The sequence below is a fragment of the Myripristis murdjan genome, chromosome 1, assembly GCF_902150065.1.
Source record: "Myripristis murdjan chromosome 1, fMyrMur1.1, whole genome shotgun sequence".
Taxonomy (NCBI): Eukaryota; Metazoa; Chordata; class Actinopteri; order Holocentriformes; family Holocentridae; genus Myripristis; species Myripristis murdjan.
Window position 1 is genome coordinate 8,700,389 of NC_043980.1, and position 25,806 is coordinate 8,726,194.

The 25,806-nt window shown below is 43.1% G+C and overlaps 1 protein-coding gene across 1 annotated transcript in view; it reads right to left on the bottom strand.

Moving 5' to 3' along the window:
* The window catches only part of LOC115359916 (voltage-dependent T-type calcium channel subunit alpha-1I-like), a 222,209-nt gene that overhangs the window by 112,364 nt on the left and 84,039 nt on the right, over positions 1-25,806 (bottom strand). The window contains exons 6-7 of the mRNA XM_030052613.1: positions 6,900-7,242; positions 5,524-5,616 (exon numbers count right to left, since the gene is read on the bottom strand). Coding sequence (XP_029908473.1) covers positions 5,524-5,616; positions 6,900-7,242 — 436 coding nt within the window. The remainder of the gene's footprint in view (positions 1-5,523; positions 5,617-6,899; positions 7,243-25,806) is intronic.

Consider the following 25,806-nt stretch of genomic DNA (forward strand, 5'->3'; position numbering starts at 1 on the left):
CGAAAGCCTGGCCTGTCAAATCTCGCCTCGGTGGCGCAAAAAAACAACAACAAACAAACAAACAACAACAAAAGAATAGGAATCAGATGAACAGCAACGACAACAACAACAGTGAGTGACGTCCCGCCGCAGTGCTTGTTCTGTTTCTATAAAAAAGGCGACGCATTTCCAGTGTGAGGAGTTGTAAGATAGCAGTCCTGAAACACTCAGAGCAGAGATGTGCCTCCTTCTTGCAGAGGCGTTTCTGCTTACGCAGTGAAGAGGAGCTGGGAATTTTTTTTTTCAGGAAAGATCCTCGTGATCGAAATGATGCCCTTTCTGATTCGTCAAGATGCCTAAAACCTCATAAACTCTGTCGATATCATCGGTGTGTTCCTCGTACAAATGCATGCCACTCGGCCAGGCTTTGTTTGAATCCGTGGAAATTTATTTTACATTCTAGAAGAGACTCCGAGGTTTCCAAAGATCTCAAATATGTCCTGCTGTGTGTAAAATTATGCATAAGCAGGGGCGACAATCCCATTTCATTATTGGGGGGGACAATAAACAGAAAAATTTCAGAGAGTAATTCCTGGGGGGGGGGCATGAAAAAATTGCTGTCTGGCACAACTGTACCTCCCTCTTTCTCTCTTACGCTCCTTTGAAACTTGCTGTACAGTGAGCCCTCAGCATGTTCATATGTTTTAAATAATGCTATTAAAAGCAATAATCTTCTATCCAAATTTCTTTGCTCGCTGTTCTATTTCCACTACAGTGCATCAAAGTAGCTTTACAAGCACTTAAAACTTAAAATAAGCTCTAAAACTAGAGGAAATACCTTGAATAATCCAACTACATCAAACTATTCTTCAAAAAACATATTTACTGTAGTGTCAACAAAAACAAAGCGAGATATGGCATCAAATAGTGACATACAGTATATGTTTGAGCTGTCCCTTTTAGATCAAATAAGAAAATGAAACTATGCCACAAAATAATGCAATTTAAAATGCAAAAAATAGTTATCTATCTAGAGACAAATTCAAAATGTCAGTAAAATATGAACTATTTCTGACATTAATATCCTGACAGACTTTTTAAAAGAATAAAAAGCTCAGTATTTGCTCCTCCTGTGGTCTGTCCTCTCTCTCCCTCACTGTCCTGCACTCGCTTGAGCTTGTAAACAATCATTAGCTATTAGCTGAAACAGTGAGCTGAAAGAGGCAGGTTTTGGACAAGCAGGGGAAAAATATCGCTTTTCATATTACAACCTTGTGCTTGGTGAACAAGTGGTGTGATAAATGACTCACTGGCTTTCACTTGAGGAGGTTTTCTTGCTAGTTCTCATCAGGCTATTGCCTCTCGGGCTGACGGACTGACTGAAAGTTACCGAGCTGCCGTTCTGCTGACAGCAGGATGCGGACAAAACCACTTTGGTTTGGTCCGCATGGGGACATGGGGGGGTCATAACTTTTTAACACTTAAAAACACACTGTTTTACATTTATAATTAGCACCTCTTGCATTGTACTTTCATTGAATATTACTATATTATTGAAAATTATGTATTAGTGTTAACAGTGTTTATATATATATATATATATATATATATATATATATATATTTCACCCAATGTCAAGTGTGATTTACTTTCAGTGAAGCATTTCAACCAGCGGATACAGAATATATAGTGGCATTGCTGTACAATATGGAAAAAGTGGAAGTGTTTTTTCCCCATCTCCTCATGTGGTTTTGAGACTTAAGGAGAAATTTAAGAGCAGAGTTCAAGGTGTTAAGATTTTTTTTAGAGTTGAAAGAGGATGATGTGACTGTATGGGTCTTGGTTTGGTTTTTGCTGAAACGCCCTGTGGTAGTAAACCTTTACAGGCCGGCTGCTGTCATTATTCTCACTGCAGTTAATCCGGGAAGCCGCTCTCCCTTCACCTCAGATTGCTTGTGGAAGCGTTTGGCTCGCTGGTTGAGTTCGAGTTCAAGTTCCAGTTTGTTTGTTTATGTAACCCCTCATCACGAACACGCCTCCGAGGCCTTTACATAAAATTAATTAGCGTGTCAGCGGTGACTCAGACAAAACAAAAAGCACGGGGGGAAACAAAGAAATGCATGACACACAACAGCAAGTTCCCAAGCTCATTTCAAGTTTCCCTTGTTTCCTGATGAGGTAAACAATGTTATTTTGAATATTGCATTTTTAGGTTCATGTCACTCACTCTAACTGGATTAAAGCTGGGAAATCCCTGATTATTAGCTGTAGATTTTATTCACCTAGAGACTAAAGATATTTTGATTCATGAGTCGGACAACACGATGCTGAGATCACAGTACACCTTCCATCCTCCCTCTCCCTATCTCTCTCTCTCTCTCTCTTTCTCTCCACTCCCTCCTTCACTTCTTCGCCCCAATCCCCTTTTCCTTCTCTCCCTCACTCCCCGTTTGACCTTGTCCCACAGCAGTCCAGCACCCATGATTCCTCGTGATGACCAACCTTGTGGACGGAAAGCGGAGAAACGGTGAAGAGGAAAATATTCAAGTGTGATCATGTTAATTTATATTATAACTGAGCAGGTTTTGGCCGTGAATCTACATACAAGCACTTAATCAAAATAGTTAATGAAACAAGCTGCACCATAACTGACATCATTTGATTTAGGCAGCACATACGATATGCAGCTATAGTCAATTAAATTAACTCATTTAAACAGATTTATGCATCTGTCTTCCTCCTCCTTTCGTGCATCCTTCAGTCTCCATTTTTCTCTTCATCATCACATTTCCTCCTTCCAAAATCTTTTCTGCCCATCCCTGTTTCCTTCCTCAAACCTTACTTCTTTTCTCCCTCGCTTTCTTCATCCTCCTCAACGTCTTTACTCTCCACCCTCTCTCTTCCTCCTCCCTTCCCTCCACACTGATGATTTTAAATCATGAATCTATTGAGGAGATTTTTAGACCTTGATGGAGAAGAAAATGTCACAGGGGTGGAAAAGAGCGTGGGAATCTGGCCTTGTGCATGCCAGTGTGTGTGTTTTTGATTCAGTGTGTGTGTGTGTGTGTGTGTGTTTCTGCTTGACTGTGAATAATGGGAAGGCTGACAGATACATGCATGATGCTCAGCATAAATCTCAGCATCTAGATAGATAGATAGATAGATAGATAGATAGATAGATAGATAGATAGATAGAGAAAGGAGGGATGGATGGAACCAGGAAGGTAGCTATGAGGAAAGGAAGGACCCTAGGAAAGGAAGGAGAGAAGGAGTTAAAGCTGCATTAAACAATTTCTGACCACTAGAGGGTGTCGAGAGCACACTTTCCATTTGTACACAGAAAGCCACTGCTGCCCCCAGTGGAACAAACCAAAACTAAAGGAAAACACACACTTTATTCTACTGGGTTATGTGGGCCTTGTTCAGACTGCCAGCTCAAACAGGATTGCAAAGTGTCTGTTACTTCACGTCACACAACAAAGATGTCGTGTTTATGGATATTCTCATTTATCTAGGTCATCGTTCTCTTTGGGCAAACTGAATCGTAAGTGCGGACTAGAAAGACCGATGCGCATGAACTGATGAAACCCCAAAACGTCTTCCTAAGACAAATACAAGTCCAGTTGCCTACGATTCAATTTGCCCAAAGAGAACAAGGATGTCAAATCGTGAGTGACGGAGGTGCAGCAGAGCGGCTCGGCGGCCGAGCAGAGGACAAAAGTCTGTGGACAGACGCTGAAATAAATTATCTGCCGGCAGCTTCTGGACATTTCTCCTGCTTCCACGTCGGAAAACTGCATCATCCTTTGTCTCTGAGATTTGATTAAAAAATGTGATGAAACTGCAGACTTTCAGCTACAAGGTGAACTGCTGTGAATGAACTTTTCTTGGGATTTCATTGTCAGTTGCCTCAGCATAATGATAATGATAATAATAATAATAATAATAATAATAGAACTTTATTTATATAGCATCTTTCATGCAAAGATTGCATCCCAAAGTGCTTCATAGCAATAAAATTCAAATAGAATAAGCATTTAAACAGACAGAGTACAGAATAAAAGCAAATAGAAACAGTGCAGTCCACATAAACAATGATAGAAAATATAGTAAAAGTACAATAGAACTAAAATACAGTTGTGCAGGGGATAAAACAGTAAAAAAAGATAAAAAGAAAAAAAAATATGAATATGAAAATAAAACTAAATAGATAACTTTGAACTGCAGACTGCAATAAAAGGCCATGGTGAAGAGGTACGTTTTCAGTTTGTTTTTAAAAAATGTTTAGTGAGCTTGCTTCCCTAATTTCCCAGAGGTATTGGGTTCCATAGTTTTGGTGCATAATTGGCAAAGGCTGCGTCGCCAATTTTCACAGGTGATCTCAACTTTAGATACATTTATCTGCAGAATGCGCAGTTTCAGAGACGATAATAGTGGTGAAAGTGTGAAGTGGAAGGCAGAGGAGGAGTTTATCATTGGGCCAATACAGAAATATAGAAAGTTAAAGGCAGTAAAACAACAACAGGCTGGCTATAAAACTGTACGGTGGAGAGAAGACCAACAGTGATGACTCTGACATTGAAAAGGACACTGCACCTTGCACTGAAAAAACAACAACAAAAAAAAGCACATACTATTGCGAATGCAGCTTTAAAGAAGACAGTGGTGCATTGGGGTGACATGAATTGAAGGAGAGAGGAACGACAGGAGGGATGGAAGACGGGAAAGGTGTAGAGATGGAAGGAGCGAGGCAGGACGTCCGGAGGGTTGAGGGTTCCTACAGAGTGAGAGAGATTGGTACGCTGAGAGAGGGAAGGATGGGTGGATGGATGGAGAGCGGAGTGAGGATGAAACGAAGGGGAGTGGAAATGAGAGAGAAGAGGAGGGAGGAGAAGAGGGAGGGAGTGACGGAGCGCTTGTGTCTGAATCTTAAGGCAGGCAATTAAAAGTGTAATAAAAAGACAAGACAGCCCCTGGGTTAGGGAAGTACCCAGGACAGGCAGTCACACCGCGTGCACACACACACACACACACACACACACACACACACATGCAGTGACAGGCTAAGGAAGAAATATACTGAAGCAAACACGCATGAATGCTCACAAAGACGCACACACACACACACACACCCATGTAGAAGCCGAAGCACATGTACACACATAAGCCACACACTCACACTTTGGGAACTACAGGCAGCGGGAAGTGGAAGTGTTTTATCGGAACAAAGGGGATTACTTGGGGATTTCAGACCAGCTTTCACTATCACACTGACAGAGTTGTGCTTGTGTGAATGTGTGTGTGTGTGTGTGTGTGTGTGAGTGTGTGTGTGTGTGTCTGTTTTCATATACACAGGTATGCGAAGGAGAGAGAGAAAAGCAGACAGAAACAGAGAGGGAGTGACGGCGTTTCATCTCAACTGGAAATCTCAAAGTATGTAAATTAGCTGATTACATCATTTACAGCTTCCACAAAGTGTGTGTGTGTGTGTGTGTGTGTGTGTGTGTATGTGTGTGTGTGTGTGTGTGTGTGTGTGTGACTTACAATGATAAGCAGGATGAAGTAGATGAAGTTGTAGAAGGAGTGAGCATCCATCACATAGTACATGATCTCCACCCAGCCCTCTAGAGTAATTACCTACACACAAGCACACACACACACACACACACAAAGAACCAGAAACACACACATTCATGATCATATGTTGGTTTTATCCACAATATTAAATCAGTAGCAGAAAATCCACTTTGAGAAGTGGTGTAGACTGCACCCTGGATTTAAATGACGCTTTATTTTATTCAGTACAGCTGTGTAAGGCCACGATCACACTGGATGTGCATCTGAGTGTGACACACTGCAGAAAAAAAAAAAAAAAAAAAATCATACAAGTGATCTAGCCTCATACTTCATACTTTTTAAAGCCTTAAAAGCTTAAACTCACAAATGTCTTATCCTACAAATCAATTCTGAATGGCTCATCTACTGTCTCGATACTCAGAGCATTAAAACCGAATTTACACCTGTGGAATTACCTGTGGATTTACACGAACTGTGGAAGTCAACAACAAATGAATCAGTACAGATCACACACAGATACAAGTGGTTACTGAATGGTTTGGGTTTGGTCTGTTCTTGGGAAGGACAAATCAAAAATTATCAGTGCCTTTACCGGTTAAAAATACTAAACTTTAATCGATTTATCTGAGCACTAAATACAAGGATACAAGGAAGTTTATTGGCCATTATACAACAGGTTATATAATGAAATTAAATTGTGGTTCCCTCTTGATTGATTAATTGATTGTATAGAAAATAAAATTATTAAACATGGAGGAGTGCAGATGGTGCATTCAGTAGTCTCACAACCTGTGGGAAGAAGCTGTTCTGTAGTCTGGTGGTACGGCAGCGGATACTTCTGTATCTTTTACCTGACGGCAGCAGGGGGAACAGGCTGTTGAAAGCAGCAGCGAGTTATCTGTTTACTACAACCCAGTCGCCAGAATTTTTTTTTTTTTTTTTTTTTGCCATTTTATGCTTCTGCAAACCAATAAATACAATGAAATGTCAACGTTTCTGAACCCAAAACATATTACATATCAACATTTAGACTTAGATAGCCAATGTAGTGGAGCCTGCATCAACGTCATAACTATTAATATTTGTGCATGTGCAAACACACTTAGATAGTTAGCCACTTTCATTTGCTATTTTAGGTTTGTTAGTCACCAAAACTACTTGATTAATGTTAGGAAAAGGTCATGGTTAAGGTGAGGAAAATGTTCACGATCATGGTCAACATAACTAAAAACAGACCTACCTCTTGCGTGACACGAAATGCTAACTGCGATTTCTATCCTTGGATTGCAGAAATGTAAAATGTTTTCTTTCTGGGCGACCGGGCTGCGTACTAACACTCCTACCTGGAAGATGACGATCCAGGCAAAAGCGATGTTGTCGAAGTTGATGGCTCCTTTGTGGGGGTTGCTGTGTCCGGTGTGACACCTGGTGTAATACTGGTTCCAGTTGACGCAGAGCCCCGCCACGCTCACGCTGCCGTTCACCAGCGGCTCGGGGCTCAGGCCCAGCGTCTGCCGGTACAGGGCGTCGTCTTTGTCCAGGCAGCAGGTCCGGCCTCCCTCGCGGCGGGCGGGCACGTCGGAGCAGGACATGATGCCGTTGTCGACGGGCAAGGAGCAGATGAAGGGCCGCTCGTCATCCTCATCGGGCATGTAGTAGGGCCGGGGCAGGCTGATGCCCGTAGCGCTGCATGGAGAGGACGGCGAGTTAGAGATTGACATAGAAATAATATTAAAATTTATTTAAATAAGAGGTTTTTTTAAACAGCAATGACAAACTGCTTCCATAATCAAATAAAAGTGAAAATTATTCTCATAAAATAAATTAAGACATGGGAATTTAGAGGGCAACAGAAGATAAAAAGAAAAGAGATGTTCAAACAATAAAATGATTAGGACTGAAGATATCTCATAAAAGAAAGTCTATAAACAGGAGTTATAAGAAGTAATATGATACTAAAAAGGGCTCTGCAGAAGGCCAGCAGGCCATCAGATGAAAGGGGTAAAAGCTGCAAGGATCTATTTTGGAAACGGAGATTCCCTGACACAAAGAGCGCCGGTTTCTTAACTTTTGCAAGCTGAGATATTTCAATTCTAAAGTTCAACAGAGCAGTCGGTTTTTAATTTAATACTGATTCTGCATGGCTTGGTGAGATGCCAGGAAAAAAAATATATAAATATCGATAGAAAGGAGAAAGAAAAGAAAAGGCTTCAAAAGTACAGAGGCCACTCACTCATAGTTTCAATGCAAAATTATAGAGGAACAACATAATAACGTTTCAAATAAAGATATGAGATGTAGCCCTAAACCCAAGGACTTAATGCAGAAATGCCAGAACTAGCATGTCATGATTTGGCCTGTTTGAATGAGAAACTCCAAGCTGCAGACAAGAAAAGAGATTTTTCGACTAATGACAGAATGAAGAGTTACAAGGAAACTAACTACAAGGAGACAATGGCATGAGGGAGGCCAGATTGCAAAGGAATAATAATGCTTTAATTTTGGAAAATATTCTGAGTTGAAGGAAACAACGACTGCACCACTCGCTCCACCTGTTGATCAGAAGTTGAGTCAGAAACTTCCGGCAGTGGGCTTCAAGCAGTGCCAGGCTCATTATGAAAACAACTCAAACTTTTATTTGCCCTATTTATTTCTGGAGTAGTTAAAAATATGACGCAAACTCTTGCACTATTTTCATTACACTCAACAGGCTTATGCTTACACACACACACACCGTGTCACTGAAGACAGACATGCAAACACAGAGAGGAAAATACAGACACGCACATGGACGTGCGCATCAGTACACATGCACAGGGGGGCACATGCACATCTGTGTGCGCCTGTTTATCCACAGGTGTGTGTTCACGTCGCTGTGTGTATTCTGGGAGAGCTGCATGTCATGACCTTCATGGCTGTTTCCAACATTTGTGCGGCGTGAGATTGGAATTGAAAGTAGAAAATGTAATGATCTCATGCTAAGAGATGGGCAGATGAGGAGATAGAGGCAGAGAAAGTGTAAGATGATTATGCTGGTAATGGTAAAATGGATAGGAAATGACAGAGGGACACAGACAGAGAGAGAGAGAGGAGGGAGCCAGTGAAACAGGCAGATATAAGGAGGAGGAAACAGAGAAAAATGGAAATTGGGCCAAAGAAAACAAAGCTCCACAACTCAGAGCCGATTAGAAATATTGAATTAAAGTCTGATCAGTCACAGTGTTTGAGTCAATGGTGCACTGAGGAGCACTTTCTGCCTTTCAAAACCAGCCTTGTTTTCAATTTAGACTGACATGTAGATGGAAAAGATCTATTGTGCTGTGAAAGCCCAACTGTAACTGCATATTACGAGTATGAACAGTAAATGTGTGCTACAGTTCCCACAAAACATCAATATATTAAGTGTAAATGGGTTCCAGACGGAGACGGAGGTCAATTTTTGCTATTTGAAGGCCTTGGTGATGTGGGAGAATAAGGGAGGGAGAGGAGTAGGAGGAGTAAAGGATAAATGGAGGAAAGTAAAGGGGATAGGATGGAAGGGAGGGAGCAAATAAGGAAGGGAAGAAGGGCAGCCGTGTTGAGGGAAGGAATGAAGAAAGGAATGACGAGAGGGAGGAAGATTAGGGGGGAAAACAAAGGAAGGACAGAGAGAAGGAAGAATGAACAGAGGAGAGGAGCAAAGAAAAAGAAGGAGCTAAAGAAGAAAGCAAGAAAAAGACGAAACAAGACAGAAAGAAGAGAAAAAGGATAGAAAAAGGGAGGAAGGTGGGGTAGGCAGGAAAAAGTGAAACAACAAAGAAAGGAAGAGAGGAAAGAAGAATGGATATAAGGAAATAAAGTAGAGAAGGAAGAAAGAAAAGAAAGGAAAGGAGAACGGGGGGAACACTTGAATAAATGAGGGAGGACGAGTAACAATAAACAGGAATACAAAAAGGCACGAGGAGGGAAAAGAGGCAGAGAAGGAATTTGATAATGAGTTGCTATTACAAAAAGAGCGAGACAGAGGCGAGCGGAGAAAACAGCAAAGCGCTCCATGATCTCACTTTTATTCTGGAGAGGGTCGCTATTTAAAGGGCAGACCGGTAAAAGAGACAGATGAAGGCAGGCGCTGCTTAGCAATTACATCTGACCTGGTATTTGAGAAGGCTTGATAAAAACAGCCCTGTGGATACTGCAACTCCCTGTGTGTCTGTTTCTACTACAGCCAAGGAGTGTGCTACTGCTGCCTTTCATACTTCAATATATCTCTTTTTACACAGAGGTGCAATTTTATATATATATATATATATATGTATATATATATATATATATATATATATATATATATATATATATATATATATATATATATAATTATTATTATTACTTTATATATATATATATCCTGGCACCTTGGTGTTTACTCCTTCGAGGTGCCTCACTTATGTTTGTACATCTTCCTCAAACACTCGTATTGTCTCTTTCTCTCACTCCATCACTTTATATGGAGGCAGTTATACAAGCATGGTGTCCCTTGGAGATCTGCAGCCTTGTTGGACCACCTAAACTCAAATTAAGTCCACCCCTTTTAAATATTGACCCTATTTTCACCTCTTTTTTGTATGCAATTCAGAACACAGAGCACTTACGTCTTATTTGCCAAGGTAAAAATATCCAAAACAGTCCTGTATGGCCAAAAAAACAGAAAAGGATTGTCCAAAAGATTTTTTTTTTGTGTGTGTTTGCCCACTTTGTAATGGTGCAGGTCAATACAAAGACAGGAATGATCATTATCTAAAGTCATTGTTACCTAGGGTGACCACCTGCTAATAAGCCCAATGGGGGACAAGGGGGATGATTCTGAGGGACAACGTGGGACACCGCCCGGCGTGGTGGCGCCCCCACCTGGAGGGCAGACTCACCGATACCGGTTTACCGATTTCTAGCAGATACCACTTTACATGGTATATTAATGTTGCCCTGTTCCCTAACATATGTAATTGCTGCTGTATGCTCATGAATAGGCCACCCTTGTTAATGAGCCCTTAGCTTTCAATGTGTTTTTTTTTTTTTTTCTAAATAAAAGATATTCATAATATTTTAAACATTTAAATTAATTGACAGATGAACTTCCACTTTTAAAGTGAATGAATTGCAATGGAAAATATAAATAAAATTAAATAGCTTATAAAACTTTAGTCTGGGGATTCACTGGCATTGCACTGGCTCAACAGAGCAGGAACAGTTGAAAAGTATCTATCTATCTCTCTCACTGGGAGTTCAGACGACATCAGAATTGACTTTCTCTGTTGGTCAATTCTGTCATTTCGGCTTCACTGATTGGCCGGATGGCAGATGAGGTGAGAGAACAGGGGAAGTTGTTTGGGCTTGAATATGGCTCAGAAATCTTGTTCAATGATTACTCTTTGTTTCCTTTCATATCTATCTATCTATATCTATCTATCTCTCTATCTATCTATCTATCTATCTATCTATCTATATATAGATATAGATAGATAGATAAATAGAGATATAGAGATAAATAGATATAGATATATATTTATATGTTTTTGTTTTTGTTTTGTTTGTTTGTTTGTTTTTTATATTTCTTCAGCTCTTTTCACTTCCACAGCTGTAATAGAAAATAAGATGTGTTTCCTTTTCAAGGAAAGCACATAATAAGAACTGACAAAAGTAAACAAAAAATAACAACAGACATGAGTATATAGTAGAGTAGGTATGAGTCTCCCATGGTTTTGGAAAGGAACTGATTGAATTTGCTGAGCTGTCAGAGCCTTTCAGCTTTTAAAGCTTTGACAAGCTTTAATTCTTTTATACTAGACAGAGCTAGGCTAACGACTCCCATCGTCTTCAAGTCTTTATGCTAAGCTAACAGGAAATGCTACCCATAGGAACTGAACCACGTGTAACAAGATTACAGAATCAAGATGAACTTGATTGTGGTTCAGACTGCACACGGGACGAGAGCACAGCAGAATGAAATGTTGTTCCATCCTGCTGACGGCTGTACTAAAGGAAAATTGACAGTAAACAACAAATAATAGACAACATTCTATAAAACAAACATGAGTATACTGCACGTCAGTCAAACTTAGGAGTACGACTGTTTATTATCAACACATTGTGTGTGTGTGTGTGTGTATGTGTGTGTGTGTATGTGTGTTGGGGAGAGGTTACTGGGAGTTGAGGTGTCTGATGGATTGGGGAAGAGTGTTTTGCAGTGTGTGTGTGTGTGTGTGTGTGTGTGTGTGTGTGTGTGTGTGTGTTGGGGAGAGGTTACTGGGAGTTGAGGTGTCTGATGGATTGGGGGAAGAGGGTTTTGCAGTGTGTGTGTGTGTGTGTGTGTGTGCGTGTGTGTGAACAGCCGTCAGGGTCTATCTTGTTGTTGTTGAAGACCCTGGAGAGGAGGGAGTTCTGCTTTTAGGGCACTGAGCAGCACAGACCTCGGATGAATGTTCTCGCCATGTGGGAGAACATTTTGGTTCTGGCGGTAGAGGCCTGGTCCTCGGGAGCAGCCGGGTTCTCAGCAGGAACCTCCTTCTCCTTCTCCTTCTCCTTCTTCTTGCTCTTGTTTTTTGAGAAGACTTTGCGGATCCACCTGAAGCAGCTCTTGGTCTTGCGAGCCTGCTTGGCGTCTTCCTTGCCTTCGGCCGGAGATTCTGTGGGAGCCTCAGCCGTGGCGGTCTGGCCGAGGGTCTGGGAGGGCGTCTCAGAGGCGTCATCTGAAGTGTCGGTCAGGTGATGAGCCGGGCTCTGGCACAGGCTCATAGGAAGACTAAGAAGCCGTTTTAAAAGCTCCTCTGCAAACATCTGCCTGAGGTCGCCGGGGTCATCCCTGGATGTGCCTGGGACTTCCAGTTCCACTGTCTTCGGGAACACAGACTCAGAAATTGTTTGACTGGCCATCAGGAACATTTCCTGAGTCTGCATGTTCTCGCCCTCAATCACAGAGCAGATTCTGTCAGTGAGCGTCGGTGAAGAACAGCGAATCGCTCCACTGGACAGCAGCGTCTGCAGCGTCTGTGGTGAGGACGCCTCAGCGGCCGGGATGTCCTGGACGGGGTCTTTGCTGCCCACCTCCTCCATGATGGTGTCAGCAATTTTGGACATTGTTTGCTGAACAGACTGCACAGAGGACCACTCCACAGTGTGGCACTCGTCCATGTCAGCGTAGTAGGCCCTGATTGGACAGAAATCCAGCTCAGACATGACACAGGACTGAGGAGTCCTAGCCACACGGTAGAAATCCTCCAGCCTCTCCCAGATGTCTGAGCATGCAGATTCTGTTGAGGACGGCCTTTCTGTCTCGGGTGTTTCAGGCTTGTTAAAGACTGACACCAACAAGTCCAGAGAAGATGCGAGCGCCCTCCTGGCAGCTGTATCGTTCCTCTTTGACCTCGCCACCCAGTTTTTAATGGACTGCAAAACCTCTTCCAGGAGGTTATTGCAAGTCCTGCAGCAAGCAATCATTAGAGACTGACCGTCCAGCTCTGGGTTGTCACCATGTTTGTTGTTTACATGATTGACAGTAGAGCAAACCGTGTCCTTCATGCTGTGGTTGTCAGCGTGGGATGGCTGAGGCATCTGTTCCTCTGTGATCTCTACAGGTACGAGAGACGTCGCCGATTTCCTACCATGCACTTGAGGCGTCAAGTGGCTAAAGGAACTGCACTGAGATGAAAGTGCCTCACCTGGAGACTTCTGAGGCAGCTCCTCTGCCACGACGGGAGCGGCTTTGGCAGTGTTTGTATCCTGTGAGGGATTGGTGTGACAACACAGAGTCGAGCGTTTCTGTGTCCTGAGAGCCTCTAGTTTTGCTTGCAGGAAGGCTTGCATGGTGCTGGCAACGCCCTCCTGCATTTGCAAGGCTAACTCAGGGCGTAGGATGTCCGGATAGTTCTGCAAGACTGTCAACAGCATGTTCACCTGTGTCACAACATGCTCAACGATGACTTCTGTGAACTGTCCAGATATGATGCCGGCTCTGTCCACGCCGACCACATCACAGAGAATCTGGTGGAAGGAGCTTTCCAAACCCCTCTGGACCTTCTCCTCCGTGATGCCAAAGAGCTCCTTGAGAGGCTCTGCGGTCAGCTGGCTGAGGTCTTCCCCTGGCGCCTGTGAGGTGCAGGGCAGCGGGGAGGTGCTAGTTGGGGTCATGTGGCCCCATGATCTAGCAAACTTCTTGATGGCGGGGAAGAGAGCCTCAGCTGTCGCCTTTTGAACAAACCGTTTCAGGTCTGTGCTCAGCTGTTTCTTCACTTCTGGATCAGAAATGCCGGAGCATGTTTCCCTCAACAGCTCTTCAGTCCGGCTTCCAAATAAATCGATGCTTTGGGGACAAGATGTTTGGTCCATCTTTGTAAGTCCAGGTGTGCAGTCGCCGGCCTCGTTCCTGATCTCCTGTGGATCGGGACTTTTGGAGTTGTTTGCACCCATGGTTCAGGTAAGGTTTAAGTGTCCTTGGAGTACTCTAGAGAGTGCTTCTGGTCGTAACCAAGGACAGTCCAAGTGTGAAAAACTCCTGCAAACTCCTACAGTCTGGCTGATGTCAGTGATTATGTCATAACTGAATACTGAGAGTTGTGGCTGTGACATCACTCACTCCAGCCAACCTCTGAGGTTCATTGCCGTTATGAGTTTGAAAAAACAAATATAACTGACATCAAAAGGTATTTAAAAAGTTAAATTAAGGTGAAAAAATAGGAAAAGATGTGACCTGTTTCAAGTCTGCAGCTTAAAGTTTAGAGAAAGTGCTCAGGTTGACGATTCTCTCCATAGACTCCTGTTATAAAAAAAGTGAGGTGAAATATTAACATTTATTTTGAAAAAAAGGTTTATAATGGCAGTGAATGGAGGCCTGCCAGAGTGGGTGATATCACAGTTCACTCTAACCTTTCCACCAATCAGCCCCCAGTATTCAAAAAACCTTTGTTCTGATTGGCTGCTGTTACCACAAAGATTATATTCACACAGTGTGATGCTCTCAGCTGATGTCCATGTTGGTTCACATTCACTCTGAGCTGTTCACACTGTTGCCTGAAATATTCCTGTAATATTCCTGTAATATTCTTGTGATATTCCTGTAATATTCTTGTGATATTCCTGCAATATTCCTGTGATATTCCTGCAATATCCCTGTGATATTCCTGTGATATTCCTGTAATATCCCTGTAATATTCCTGTAATATTCCTGTGATATTCCTGTAGCTGTTCAGCTGCAGTGTGTGTGTGTGTGTGTGTGTGTGTGTGTGTGTGTGTCCGTGTGTGTGTGTGTGTGTGTCCGTGTGTGTGTGTGTGTCCGTGTGAGTGTGTGTGTGTGTGTGTGTGTGTGTGTGTGCGCTGCTCCCAGTGGAAACTGTGGCATTGCATGTGTTGTTCTTGCTGAAGGCCTATAAAGCAAATCAGGGAGGTTCATAATGCTGAGGGGAGTGTGTGCAGCGTCTCTCCCTCATGTTCTCCTCAGGTTCTCCTCAGCTTATCCTCGGGTTCTCCTCATGTTCTGCTCAGCTTCTCCTCAGCTTCTCCTCAGGTTCTCCTCAGGTTCTGCTCATGTTCTCCTCAGGTTCTCCTCAGCTTATCCTCGGGTTCTCCTCATGTTCTGCTCAGCTTCTCCTCAGCTTCTCCTCAGGTTCTGATCATGTTCTCCTCAGGTTCTCCTCAGCTTCTCCTTGGGTTCTCCTCATGTTCTGCTCAGCTTCTCCTCAGCTTCTCCTCAGGTTCTGCTCATGTTCTCCTCAGGTTCTCCTCAGCTTCTCCTCGGGTTCTCCTCATGTTCTGCTCATGTTCTCCTCAGGTTCTCTTCAGGTTCTGCTCAGGTTCTCCTCGGGTTCTCCTCATATTCTGCTCAGGTTCTCCTCAGCTTCTCCTCAGCTTCTCCTCGGGTTCTCCTCATGTTCTGCTCAGGTTCTCCTCAGCTTCTCCTCGGGTTCTCCTCATGTTCTGCTCATGTTCTCCTCAGCTTCTCCTTGGGTTCTCCTCATGTTCTGCTCATGTTCTCCTCAGCTTCTCCTCGGGTTCTCCTCATGTTCTGCTCAGGTTCTCCTCAGCTTCTCCTCGGGCTCTCATGTTCTGCTCAGGTTCTCCTCAGCTTCGCCTCGGGTTCTCCTCAGGTTCTGTTCAGGTTCTCCTCAGGTTCTCCTCGGCCTGTGCAGCTTCACACTGGAACAGCAAATGTCCAGCAGCAGCAGCTGATCTGACCTCTAATAACTAAGTGTTGGTTTTGGGTGGGTTAGGTTAGGGACAAAAAAAGCGTTAGGTTAGGGTTAGGGTTAGGGTGTGGGTCTGTCCTGGGCCCGGCCCTGCGGAGGGTTTCCAGATCAGACTGTAGTACACAGCCAGGATCATGGTGGCCAGTCTGACCCACTTCTGGTTGGTCCGGGACAGCAGCTTCGCCTTCTTGTCCCCGGTGTAGGTGGCCGGTTTGCCCCACTCCATGCTGTGGGTCCCGGCGCTGCGGGGGTCCGGCGCTGTGGGGGTCCAGCGGGTGGAGGAACCCGGTGTGTGCACAGGTCTGTCCGGGGTGATGAGCTCCTGCTCCCGGGCAGCTCAGCGCATCATCTGTATGATATGCTGTAGATATATTTTAGTGTATTTTATTTTTTATTACTCAGAAAGGGTATGCAAAGGTTTTTCTTTTTTTTTTTTTTTTTTTTTTTTTTGATATTCTTTTAGTTTTTAATGTTTTTTTCTGTAGACATATATTTCTCTCTCCAGGTGTTGTTTGGTAGATTTTGTGTAGTTTTCCTGTTGTTTCTGTGTCTGGACGAGCTGCTGCTGGAGCACAACAGTTTACCAATAAAGTCCATCCATCCATCCATCCATCCATCCATCCATCTATCTATCTATCTGGACGGGTTTGTATAAAACTTGATGGGCAGGTTCATCATGGGCCAGGGAAGAAATGATTAACCTATTGGGCCAATCTGATTATGATAATCAAGAATTAGCAAAATGAAGGGCAGTAGTTTCCAAATACATCAATGTGACATTGTGAAACCGGACATGACGGTCCTGGGTCCTGGTCCTGACCTCCTTTCTGTACGAGCTGGGGCACACTCTATCTCACAGGTGTGGTTTAGCACTAACAGCATGTCCAGATCATCTACCCAAACGATGCCTTTCATGCTAAAGCTCTTCCTCAGGCAGCATCAACCAGTTTAAAGGTACACGTCACTAAAATATGGGCCCATAGATAAATCATTAACAACAGAATGCTAATGCTATAAGTAGTATTCCAATAGAGACCCACGATATAAGAATATTGCATGCTATATCAGTAATAAACAAAACAAATAATGGAGAAATATAGACAGCACATATGAAAATGAATACACAAATGTATAAATGCAAAAACAAGGAAGGCATGAAGCCAAATTAAATGAATGTACTACAAATCAGGTTTTTACAAGAACGAAAAATCGAGTTTTTCGTTCTTGTACTTTACTTGTACTTTACTGGTTTAAAGTATCCCAAAACAAATCGTCAAAGTTGTCAGGTCATGGATAAACAGCAAATTTAACAAATATGTCTCATTATGGAAGGAGCGTCGGCCTCAGAGTCTCAGTGCACCTGTTGAGCCCACCTGCTTGGCACTTGCTTTGTGTGTGTGTGAGAGAGAGGGAAGGCCTCCTGCATGAGTGTGTGTGTCTGCTTGAATGAGCATGTGTGCCTGTGTGTGACTTCCTGATGATCCCCTGCGAGCCGGGTGCGACTGGCGCTGTGTGTACCTTTGTCTCCGCGCTGGCCACAAGTCCAGACCCAGGTAGTAAACTGCTTCAGCGGGCTGGCACGACACGCCTCCCCAACCCCCAACCCTCCCCTCCGTGACCGAGCCAAATTAAGGAATGATTCATCCCTCCTCTCCCATCTGCGTCCTAACAAACCAGGCGGACATAAATCTATATCTATATCTACGTCTATATCTATATCTATATGTGTGTGTGCTGTGTGTACCCTGTGTTTGTGCGTGTGGGTGTGTGCATTTGTTTATAACTGTCAGTGCTTGCTTTAGAGGCAGAGACACAAACGCCCAGTGACAGCACAGCCTGGCTCATTATCAGATTGGACACTGGCTCGGGTGTCTGTGTGCTGAGGGGGACGGCGCTCGCCACCAGACAGCGTTTCGAAGGACAGCAGTCATTTCACACATGAAGAGATGCTGGACGCCTGACAACAGAGTGACAGAGCGAGGCGAGGCGAGGCGAGGCGAGGCGAGGTGCGCGCTCCTGCCAGAGGTGAGTGTTAAACCTCCGCCTCTTGCGACGGCCGCACACGGTTCACATTAGCTTCACGGCAGAATCCATAATCGGTGTGCGCCCGCGTGCATGTTTTATCTGAAAACTCAGGTGGGCCCGGACATCCCACAATTACATCCCCTCACCCGCTCGTTTTCTGAATAGGTTACCATGGTGACGGCTAACCCCAGAGCCTCTCATCAGATCATTATTTTCTCTCCGGGCTCGGCGCTGTGAACCGCCGGCCGGCCCACTCCTCCGTGCAGCAAAGCCAGGCCTAATCAAACGCTTGGCCACAGATCCGGTCTCTCTGGGCCAGCGCTCACCAGCAGCAGAATCCCAGTTATTGCTGGTGCATGAAAATATTTGACAACTAGCAAAACATTTTGTTACGTTTTCAGTTCCCGGTGCCGTCCTGCTACGATTCGCTGCTAATTTCCTGGAGGCGCGGGTTCAATTCGCCGGCAATTATAATCCCCTGCAAATTCTCCACATTCTGTCACTTGGGAAGTAAAATCAAGCACAAATGATCCTGCACTTTGGTGAAAACAGATTACACAAATCCTGCCTGAATAAAACCGTCTGTGTTTGTAGCCATAACGTGATTTATTTCGCTTCTAGTCCCGTAGCTCAGTTCACACAGGACGGGCAGGCCTCATGTACTTAATGAATCACTCCCCTCCGACTCCGTGTTTTGTCAAAAAATATTTACACGACGTAATCAAATTAGCCGAAATCACTGGTGATGCAACTGAATGAGGTCACGATTGAACTATGCGTCACCTCCAGAGCCAGGCGAAGAAAAATATACACCCGAAATATGTGTGCCAACCTTTTCCATGACAGGAGGAAGACACAGATACAGAAGAGACAGAAGAAATTGTGCACCATAAATAACTGACAACCAGAAATCACATAGGATCAGGATTGTAATGGGACGGCTATCTTTACACAAATATTGCACATTGATTGGCTAGTTGAGAAAAGAAAAATAATAATAATAATAATAATTTGAATTTGAATGGCACCAAACACCTGCACCAAGATGCCTGAAATTGCATTGTGGTTCATTGGGAATGAGAATATGATCCCATCCCACTACAGGCAACAAACCCAAAATTCAATTACGGGTATAAGAACTGTCATACTGTCATGTGATAGCGAGCAGGGCCCTCAATGCTTGGAAAGTCTAGCCTAACCTAATAAAGGCAGGGCAAACCGCAGTGTGGCCTGCTGCTGATATTCAACAATTTCTTCATGTGGTTTTAACTGGTTTGAACACCAGAGACGGTCAATTACAGCAAACGGAGCAGACAAGTTACAGGGACTGCAATCAGGTTTGTTTTCGACCCCAACTCCTGCTGTCAGATTCTCTGACCTGGCGGGATGACAGGTCATCAGACTCCCTCCAATAAACAAGCACCTTGTTAGTGTTAATGTGAACCGAAACAAACCGAATGCAACAAAATAAATTTTCCCACTGTTGTTTGAACCAAAGAAAACCAACTATACGTCTGGCCACTATCTAAGGGCCCTATCTTGCGCCAGAGTCCTTAAACCTGTTATTTGGGGATTTAGCAAAAGTTGCTATCTTGCACACCTGCTGTTATCCGTAAAACACCTCCGCTACCCGCTATATTATGCATAGGCGTGTTTTGGGCGTTACGCCAGTTAAACCAATCAGTGTGCCAGGTGCCATTGCCTTTAAGGGCAGGCTGCGCTATCCTAAATCCTAAATCCTAAACCCACGATGGAGAGAGGGAGGTAGATTTTCTCAGGGCTTCTACTGAGGCTAAAGCAAGTTGGCTTTATATACATATTATATATTATATTATAGGCGAGTTAATTCGGGAGGTGGAGCCACATGTGTCCAAGTGGACGTGTCACAAGGTTGTACTGACTGAGTAAAATCCCCGGGTCACACCACACACACACACGAGGCAGAGGTGGAACTATGTGTAAACTAATTTATTGACAAGGTAGATTGGGCAAATAAAATATTAAGAATAAAAATATAGCACAGCTGCTGGCTTATGATAAAACAATAAAACGTGCTGGTGTAAGTGTCCAATTAAAACAGTCTTTCCTCTAAACAGTCTATATGAGTAATATACTCAGTCCATTCCGGAGGCGTCCCGGTATCAGTCCGACCGTGTGCGTGGCGAGGCTCCGTCGGGGCGCGCATTGAAGCCGAAAAGTGATGCAGAAAAGTGATGCAGAAAGTGAACCGGGGCAGTGAACTTGGTTGCTGTTGCCAGAAGTTCAATACAAACTGATCATTTTATGCTGTACAAACTTTATGTCTCAGAACAAACAGTGAAGTAACTACAGGCACGTGCACAGGTGTATATGAAAGCAGGGACTTTATATCTACCCTGAAAACAAGCACGTGCATGCTCACACACGCACACACACACACACACACACACTAAAACAGACCCGAGAGCGTAAGCAGAATGTGTAACGATTGTCTGTCTGAACCAACAACAGAGCCTTTCCTCTCCTCTGATTCTGAAGCGACAAGACAAAAGTGTAATTGAATTTCTGACACTTCCACCAAAATAAACAGCCCACAGCTGCTGCAATGCAGAACACCGGCCTTGGAGAGAGGAGAGAGAAAAACACACACACACACACACACACACACACACACACACACACAATGTAGTCACAACAAAACCCTCAATAACACATTCACATGTAAACCAAGAGAGATAAGATTTGACCCATGAAAGAAAGACATATAGCCGAGTGGAAAGAGTTGCGAGGATAAAAATGCGAGGTGAATGAAATAATCTTGTGAGGGTTAAGCTGGCTGTATACTCCGTGACACGCTGAAATTGCCACATTCATATGGACAAAGTGATGGACTTGACGTGACCAATTCCACACGTCCATATTGTGCTTCAGCAGTAACAGTTCCCAGCGGGCAGGAAAGTTGTAATTTACTGACTTTTTTCATCACACGTCACATGCACCGCCACCTACTGTAGTATAATAGTGTTTTCTGTAACACGGTCACTTGTTACCACTTCTTTCTGGCATTGGTTTGCATTCATTTGTTTGCCTCAGGTGGCTTCATGTACCTCCTCAACGGTAAAGAATCAACACCCGCAAGATCAAGCAAAAACTAACCGGTCTGAGGCTAACCTTGCTGAACTGGTAAGAGGTTTTTCTCACCTTTATGACTTTGCAAGCAAGGAAGACAACGGCACAGTGATGTCGAACTGTTATTTTTGTTATTTATTTCTGGTAAGTCAAAATTTTTAAGACTTCTGGATCAAAAAAAATAGATCGTGTATGGGAGTAATGGACAGCATTTCTCTAATTCTTTCTAAAGCTGTGCGATATGGTCAAAATCTTCAGTCATAATATGTGTAATTTTCTTGTCTTAATAACCATTACTATCACAATATAGTATGTTTTCTGTAAATATGCTGAAAAACATGTCTATAATAACCACAAGCGTCATGACTACATTTTAATTATTCTGTGAACTAAATGCAAATGTTTAAAATACTGCTGTAAAGAGGCTTTTGTGATAACAAAACAAAATTTTTTCTCATATGACAACATATATTGTCCTATCGCACAACCATTATTTCTTCAGAATCATTTATGACATTTTGTTTTATGCAACAAACAAGAGCTTTTCTTTTTTTTTCTTTTTCTTTTTTTTTTTTTTACCTGAACACGATCAGAGAAATTTTAAAAAACAAACTGATAAGAGCTTGTGGATATTCACCCGTGATGGTAAAGATTCTGCTCGTCTTACTTTTCTTGTCATCCTTGAACAAAGTTAACACATCAGCAAAAGATTTTTATTTTTATTTTTATTTTTATTTTTATTTTTACACCGAGCTGGAATGATTCTGGTCTTAAGTTTATCGGGCAAAGACACGGACACAGAACAACCAGCTGCGTATTGAAAGTGCACACTGCAGTGTTAGCTTTTTGTAAGCAAAATCATTATTAGGAAAGTGGCGGCAGAAATCAGTGCGTCCTGTCCCATTTCAGAGAGAAAAAAAAAGAGGATAAAAATGCTCAAATTTTAAATGCCAGCTTACATCACACACACACACTGTGACAGGGATGATTGTGTGCCATGTATTTTCCCCCATAGAGAAAATGTGTTGGCTCCAGAATTATATATTATGGCAGAGGCTTTAGTCAACGTTATGTTGTGGCTGATAAAAATGTTTGTCAAACGGTGTGGAGAGCATCTCTTTCCTTCCCTTCTCCTTTGCAAACTCCTCCCCCCGTGGCCTTGGCATTATTGGTCGAATGCACCTCGACTTGCGCAGGCGTGTTTTTTTTACATTCAACAGTTTGTGAATGCAGCCGTTTTGCAGTCACACCAAATATACTGCAGCCTTTAGAGGTTAGCAGAGAGAGAAATGTACAGTACGCCTGCTTCACATGATTGACACAGTCAGACTCCTAAAGCCTGGACCTTCTCCAAAACCCCAGACACCCTGCTGAGGGCTTCCAGCAGAGTCTGTGCATCATCAGGGAGGAGATCCGTGTGTGTGTGTGTGTGTGTGTGTGTGTGTGCATGTGAAAGAGAGAGCTAGAGAGAATAACACAACAGCAGATAATGTGTGCGTCTATTTGTGTGCTTGTGTTTGCCCATGAACATGTGTGTGTGTGTCAGCAACATAAAGAGAGTGACTAAGTTTTGGTTTATGTGTGTGTGTGTGTGTGTGTATGTGTGCGGATGTGCGTGTGTGCATCTGTCGGTCTGTGTATGTGTGTGTTACTCACACAAGAGGGGAGGATTTTTTGTGCGTGAAGAGAGTGTGTGACCGTATGGGGATATATCAGCAGCACCACAGGGGGCAAACTGTCTGTGCACAAAAGTGTGTATATGTGCACGTGTGTGTGTGTGTGTGCGTGAGTGAATGCGCACAGCAGGAGATGAGGGCTTATGTATACGATTGCTTTGCTAGGGCATCTGTGACGGACAGTGAGGAGGCAATGTAAAGTAATAATTCAGCAAATGGAGGACAGGAGAGAAGGGGAAAAAAAAATCTATTTATTCTGGGGAAGAATGCGGGAAAGCAGGTCAGCGGGTCCAGCTTTGTCCTCTCAACCAAGAAAACGAGAGGATTTGGTGAAGCTGAATGAATTTGTTTTCCACCTCGCAGCATGGGGCCCAGACCCCATGAGGAGAATCCAAAGATTCTCCAGTGACTTGATGGAACAAGACACAAGGGGAGTCATTTAGGAGAAAAAATACGGCTAATTTCTATACATTTTAGGAATCTGAGGTAGATTATCAAAAGCTGCACACCATACAAGGGTATCCTGATGTGGGCTAAACTGTCATACGGTGTAAATTCACCCTCTTGCATCTGAATCTGCTTTAATACCTGGACGTTGTGTTAGATTGTGTTTTTAGATTGTGTTTTTTCATGCGTTTCTGGTAGTTTGCCCCCTTGCCCCGCTCAGTGTGCCCGTCACGTCCACCCACCAGCCCAGCCCTGATCCCAGCGTCTCTCAGCCAATCAGCTTCCCCCTTGTTCTCCTACCCTGTCATCTGTCCCCAGGTTGCTAATTAGTTCAGTCTGTATTTAAGTCTTGTTTTGAGTTCTGCTCCCTGTTGGATCATTAGCTGCCTTTCCACTATTGCGCTGTTGCGAGCTCGGGCTAACTTTGAGCCAGACGGTGGTAATGGCCCACGGCCTCGAGCTGCAAGAACATAAAACCATTTCCGTCTCTACTATTGCGCCGATAGCCCCGCAGTTTTGCCCTGAAACCCGCCCATAACATGCTGCCTGGGTTTACACTGCAAAAACTCAAAATTAGATTATTTGTCTTATTTCAAGTCAAAAATGTCTTATTACTAGTCAAAATATCTCATTACACTTAAAATAAGACATGATCACCTCAGAAGTAACTTGTTTTTAGACAGTTGTCTCTTGTTTCAAGTGAAAATTAGCTTGAAACAAGTGAAAATTTGCTTGTTTCATTGGCAAAATTTGTTTCTTGTTTCTAGCTAATTTTCACTTATTTCAAGTGAAGTTTCACTTTTTCCACTGGCAAATTTTGCCAATGAAACAAGCAAATTTGTCTAGAAACAATTTACTTCTGAGGTGATCATGTCTTATTTTAAGTGTAATGAGATATTTTGACTAGAAATAAGACATTTTTGACTTGAAATAAGACATATAATCTTGGTAAGATTTTGCGTTTTTGCAGTGTAAATAGATAGATAGATATTTATTGTCATTGTTTATATATAAAAAATAGGGTTAGGGTTAGGGTTAAATTTACTTTGCAGCACCAAATATCAGCATAAAAAGGGCATAAATAAAGGTTAAAATAATGCACAGGTATATTGCACTGTAATAAATGAATAAATAAATATTGCTCTGGTGAATTGCACTTGTCCATCTGGTTGTATTGCACTTGTGCGGTTCATCAGATGAGTGCATGTGTGCTTTATGAGAATGGTGTGTGTTTCTGTTTGAGAAGAGAAATGTCATCGATGCACCATCGAGTGATAACGACACATCACAGATACCCTGTGAAATAGCCATACAGGAATTACACACAGCGCAACTGGGCGATCCACGACACAACTAGGGCTGTTTTGCTGTTTGGCGAGCAAAATAAATGAATGCCAAGGAACTCGTCGACTGAAATGATCTCGAAAACTGGCCCCGACGGCCCCCACCAAAGTGCGATTAAAGACCGCAGGGGACACTGGAAATGCAGCTGGCCTTGGCTCGCACAAGCTCGTCCATGTTTGGCACAAAAGTGGAACGGCGGCTGATGTGTTTGTCTGCCTGTGTGTTAAGTTACCAGTCTGCCTTGTTACCTGGTCCTGAGTTTCCCTGAGCTTCCTTGTGTGCCTCCAGTTTGTAGCAAAGACTCTTCCCTTCAACCCTGCTTACCACCAGCCATGCTTTCACACTTTTGTTCTCTCAGTCTCTCCTGTCTCTTTACTCAACAGAAACCATCAGACATCATCAAAACGAACAATCTACCACTTGAAAAAAACTCGACCCCGCACATGGAAAAAAACACTGAAAGCATGACAAACAAAAGAAAGTCACGATAGATTGTGAAAATGAGGTGTTAAGTTACACAATGAGCTATGACTGTACCCTTATTTTTTTTTTCTTTTAACATGCCGAATGACGAACTTTAATGTGTGTCACGATCTTTTCCCGAATGCCTTTAAATCTCTCATCCCTGTAAGTGATTTATTAAAAAAGTGCAGTGCTGTGCTTGCAATAAAGGATATGGATTTTTTTTTTTTTTCTTTTTTTCTTTAGTGGTAGTCAAGGTCTACGGTATTCTACATGAACAGTGCTCATTTGTAAAACGGACACACTTAAGCACAATTTATGGGTGACGGAGGCATATAGCCATATAGCCTTACAAATTAATTTAGATTAAATCCTCTCTCGTCGCACGGAACATTTATAGATTCGCCGTAGCTATATTTCTTCTGTCCCAGCGCAGTGACACATCCTTTACAGGTACATGCAGAGCGCTATAGGGTTTTTTAAATCACGGTCGTGTTCTTCAGGCGGACTGTGGCTCTAATACCTTGACTATACAGCTGAAGCACTGCGCTCTTTTGTTAGACCCGTTTGTTGGACATTTACGACATGCTGTATGCTCCCAGTGCTGGTGGGAACAAGCAGCAGGAACTTTCCATTAAAAATAAAGAGAAAAGAGGACAGTGCTAGAAAGAGAGGATGCCAGCGGACATGCGGTCTTAGGTCGCTCACTGGCTCACTTAGTAGAGTCCTTAACCCTTTTCTGCATGTCCTCAAAAATTGAATTAAATTGTATTAAATTAAATAAGATGCATTTTCCTTTTCCTTCCATATTTCGAATGCAAAAAAGCTCTCAGCATTGTTAGTAACACACAGAGTGGGAACTCAAACGGCACAAATGCAACACTGAGTTTGAGGCCTTGCAAGTTATTTAACTGCATTAGCAGTCTAACCTGGCACAATAAAAGAAAGTGGTTGTTGAAAATATACAGAAAGATAGC